Below are 4,841 nucleotides of genomic sequence, written 5' to 3' on the forward strand. Positions count from 1 at the left end.
AAGAGTGTTATGAACAGTTCAATGTTTACTCCCAAAAACACCTGCTGACTTATCATCTTGGAGGAAACTGCTACATAGACTCAGTAGTACACCCCATGGCCAATAAAAACAAGTCAAAGAAAAACAAAGTGTCCTTTCTCTCTCTCTTTATGTGTGTGTGTGTGTGTGTTTGTGTGTGTGTGTGTGTGTATCTCTCTCTCTCCCCTCATGGCATCTCACACTAGAAGGACAGTGAAATCTCCCAAGGTCAATCTGGTGTGTGAATAGATAATACTCATGTTCCCATGTTTCTAACAACGAGCAAGAGGTCACTCCTCATCATCTACACAATTAATGATCATCAGACCATCGAGCATCACTTCACGGAAACACATCTCAAAGCAGTCAACAGACCCTTTTCCTCTCTGAATAGGACTACAAGAACCACACCAACGATTTGATTGGATTCTGACTTGGATGTCAATCTGTCTGCAGAGAAAGATGATTATCTTGCGATATCTGATGGTTGTGCTCTCTAGCTGGCCCCTGGGAGAAACTTTTATTCTGAAATCCTCAGGGCAGAAACCCAAAGCAACGCCAACAGACTTTGCTCCAGTCATCACTCTGAACAGGTGAGACACACCTGGAGTAGATACTCTCAAGGAAGTCATAATCAAAGATATGATTGAAGAATATTATGATAGATGTTCTTTCTTAGCAGGCTGTTGGGCAAATGTTGCATTCCATTTTTGGGGGGTCATTTGCTATTGAGAGTATGATAATTACAATTATGCAGGCAATACATTATGGAACATCACTATGCGTTATCAGTCAATGTGACCTTAAAATTCACAGTGAATGCATGTTATGCTTTTCATTGATGAAATGATCTACATCGTTGATGACATCAATCAGTTTTGGGAGTTATTAGGTTAAAGTATAACCTACTTTATAACCTATTCCGATTATGTTATAGTTAGACATAAGTTAATTTAAATAAATGTGTGTTTCCATTGCAATGTACTTTAAAACTGACATGCTAATGTAATCAGTAAAAGCGGGTGTTTTGATCAGAGAAAATAACAGTGTTATTGCAACTTTAGACACCATACATTTACCCATTCTAAAGACATATCAATGTCATCCTGTTCTCTGAACACACTGTGATGTCAATAAGCCTGTTGTATAATCATGTCTTTATTATGGTTTCAATGTCAGACTATGTCTTAGATAAATATATGCATATTGCATCATAATTGTGGAAGGCATGAGGGAAGATTGTTGCCTTTTTTTCTTGGCTGAAGGAAATGCATTTTATTGAGATGTTGATTGTCAAGTAGGCTACTGTATGAAAAAATCTGGGGAGTAATGGTCCCCTTATTGACTTGTTGCAGTTGCCAAGGGGAACCCCTGTCTGACATCAAACAGTTCCTTCTGAGGGGTCTGAACCTGCAGAGAGAGCCTCAGACGGAGGGGACTGGACTGGCCCTACTCAGGGAGCAGTGGATGGCTGTGTTCACAACCCAACGCAGTGACTCTCAGACAGCACTGGACAGCAATGGTAAAGCTGTGTAATGTAACTCAGAAGAGCATCACTGATAATGAACACTTTTATTACATTAGATAATAGTCTGAGATTCCTACCATTTGTTTGAGTCACTTTTTACACAGATTTGTTGAAGTCTGACATTATTCTTGTTCGTTCAATTAGTAATTGAATTACATTTTGCAGTAGCTTGGTGGTAGTTGAACTAAATTCAAATTTTGGTAGTGTTTTCACTAGTTCATTACTTGTTTGCCAAGTAGTGGTGTAGCTCAGTTTATTTTTTAAGGAACTCAGTCCGGCTTTCAACTTACTCTTGAACGTTGTAATAGTAGAGTCAGTCATTATATACCTTAGAGAGCTATTCATAACTTGTCAGAAATGTACAGATCAACTAGCCCATTTCAGCTAACGTTTTTTAGCTAGGTTTTTTTTTGCCCATAGATTTTGTTGTAATGGGTGAGTCACTGAAATAATCCATGAATACACATTAGACATGGCAAAATATATAGAATTGCAAGAAAATTTGCTTTAAAATGGCAACATTTTCTCAGCCACCCCTCCCCATGGCAAAATGTATAGAATTGCAGGAAATGAACTTTAAACCTGCAAAATGTTCTCTCCGCCAGCAAGAGGGGTGTGAACAGTGCTTGTGCCAATAGAAATAGACTACTGGAACTACACACAATTTTTTTTGCAAGAAGAACAAAAAATATGGGTAAAGTAGGCAAGATTTCCTTTCCTTTTCGGCATCAGACCTTCCTAATTTTCACTTGAAACATTGTTTTTGTGTTTAATAGGCTAAATTACACATTATGTTAACATCTGACTCCTGAGTAAACTGTTCTTGCAATTTGTAGTCTATGAAATTTTAGACTTAGATATAATAATTTTTCACGAAGTAGTTTGGATGTAGTGAACTACTTTTCAAAGTAACTTTAGTTAAGTAAACTATATGTTTCTTAGCGGTAGCTTTAGTTTAGCTTAACTAATTCCAGTGTGAAGTAATTGGTAGCTTGGTAAACTATATATTCAGAGTAACTTTCCCAACAATGACTGTTATTCTCTATTTCAGCATGGAACTCCCAGCAAGAGTTCTCTGGAAATACAACAGGGTCACACTGCTGTCAACTGGTCTCTAAGATCTACATACAAGGTTTGACAAACACTCAAAAACCTTGCCAGTATGGTTTCCCATATGTGAAGTGACATGTGGTGTGTTGTCTGTCTGTCTCTGCTAGACCTGGGCTGGCAGAACTGGATCATCTACCCAGAGAGGTTTACCTTCACCCAGTGTGCAGCCTGCACCACACAGCTGAACCCTGCAGGCCAACAGTGTGGAGCGCACCTTCCCTCACAGGACTCCTCTCCAGAGGCAATGCATGTGCACCTTGCACCACAACTTAAAAGAACATTGAAGCTACACTATAAAACATTGAAACTACACAAAGATAGATTACAGGTGTCACACTGCAAAGGCATCACTAAGAAGTAATGAGAAGAATTGGCATGTGATTTTCAAGTTTTTAGTCAAACACACATTTTGCAAACACAATGCACATGTGCTGTTATTCCATCTGACTTCCATTGAAGTGTCTATTAGTGCTTTGTCTGTACAAGGGATCAAATAGAATGTCTTGTGGATCTCAGTACAAGGTCACAGGTTTAAAGGTTAGTTCCTTGATGATCTGATTGGTTCTCAAACTACTTCAACCAAGAAATAGTAGACTCAATCTGACAGAGCAGATATCTTATCAGCCAAATATGATTTTAGGGTAAAATTCAGACACTATGTGCCCTTGACCTCTTTCTACCCCCTGAACAAATCTGCCACTGGACAGATCATACCTGATTACTTAATTGTATTTCTGAAGTCTTTCAGTTCAGATGATCAATCTCTCTAGGAAGCAACCTTGCTAAGAAACATAACTATATTAAAATACTGTAGCTTTTTAAACTGTTATCCGATGGCTACTTACAGTACAGTGACCTTTCCTTTTTTAGCTTTCTTGCTGCAAACCTGCATCCCAACACCTGGTGCCAGTGCTCTACCTAGATGAATTCAACACACTGATCATCTCCTCTGTGTATCTGACCCGGGACTGCAGCTGCACACCAGCCATCAACCCCAATCGCCGTACTTAATAGACCTGTCCATTCTCCAACTGTTTTATACTATAGTATAGAGCTCTCTAAATAAGATCCATACTCTACATTTTATATAATGTACATGGTCATGTTCCCATACTCACATGAACCCCATCGCCTTACTAACTAAACATACAGTTGAAGTCGGAAGTTTACATACACTTAGGTTGGAGTCATTAAAACTAATTTTTCAACCACTCCACAAATTTCTTGTTAATAATCTATAGTTTTGGTAAGTCGGTTAGGACATCTACTTTGTGCATGACACAAGTAATTTTTCCAACAATTGTTTACAGATTATTTCACTTATAATTCACTGTATCACAATTCCAATGGGTCAGAAGTTTACATACACTAAGTTGACAGTGCCTTTAAACAGCTTGGCAAATTCCAGAAAATGATGTCATGGCTTTAGAAGATTCTGATAGGCTAATGTTCATCATTTGAGTCAATTGGAGGTGTACCTGTGGATGTATTTCAAGGCCTCCCTTCAAACTCAGTGCCTCTTTGCTTGATATCATGGGAAAATCAAAATGAAACAGCCAAGACCTCAGAAAAATTATTGTAGATCTCCGCAAGTCTGGATCATCCTTGGGAAAAATTTCCAAACGCCTAAAGGTTTTTATTTTTTAAATAATTTTTTATTTCACCTTTATTTAACCAGGTAGGCCAGTTGAGAACAAGTTCTCATTTACAACTGCGACCTGGCCAAGATAAAGCAAAGCAGTGTGACGCAAACAAACGTACAGTCAATAACACAAAAGAGAAATATATATACAGTGTGTGCAAATGAGGTAAGATTAGGGAGGTAAGGCAATAAATAGGCTGTAGTGGCGAAGTAATTACAATTTAGCAATAAACACTGGAGAGATAGATGTGCAGAAGATGAATGTGCAAGTAGAGATACTGAGGTGCAAAGGAGCAACACAAAAAAAACAATATGGGGATGAGGTAGTTGGATGGGCTATTTACATATGTGCATTGTACAGGTGCAATGATCTGTAAGCTGCTCTGACAGCTGATGCTTAAAGTTAGTGAGGGAGATATGAGTCTCCAGCTTCAGTGATTTTGGAATTCGTTCCAGTCATTGGCAGCAGAGAACTGGAAGGAAAGGCGGCCAAAGAGGAATTGGCTTTGGGGGTGACCAGTGAAATATACCTGCTGGAGTGCG

General features: G+C 38.7%; 1 protein-coding gene across 1 annotated transcript; it reads left to right on the forward strand.

The window, feature by feature from the left end:
- Positions 1–466: 466 nt before the first annotated feature.
- LOC129853268 (bone morphogenetic protein 5-like) lies at positions 467–4,609 on the forward strand. The gene is made up of 5 exons (XM_055919136.1): positions 467–611; positions 1,374–1,540; positions 2,598–2,678; positions 2,764–2,897; positions 3,527–4,609. The coding sequence occupies exons 1-5, from the start codon at positions 481–483 to the stop codon at positions 3,665–3,667; spliced, it is 654 nt and encodes a 217-aa protein (XP_055775111.1). The 5' UTR covers positions 467–480; the 3' UTR covers positions 3,668–4,609.
- The last annotated feature ends 232 nt before the right edge of the window (positions 4,610–4,841 follow it).

Source organism: Salvelinus fontinalis, chromosome 4 (assembly GCF_029448725.1).
Source record: "Salvelinus fontinalis isolate EN_2023a chromosome 4, ASM2944872v1, whole genome shotgun sequence".
NCBI classification, from domain to species: Eukaryota; Metazoa; Chordata; class Actinopteri; order Salmoniformes; family Salmonidae; genus Salvelinus; species Salvelinus fontinalis.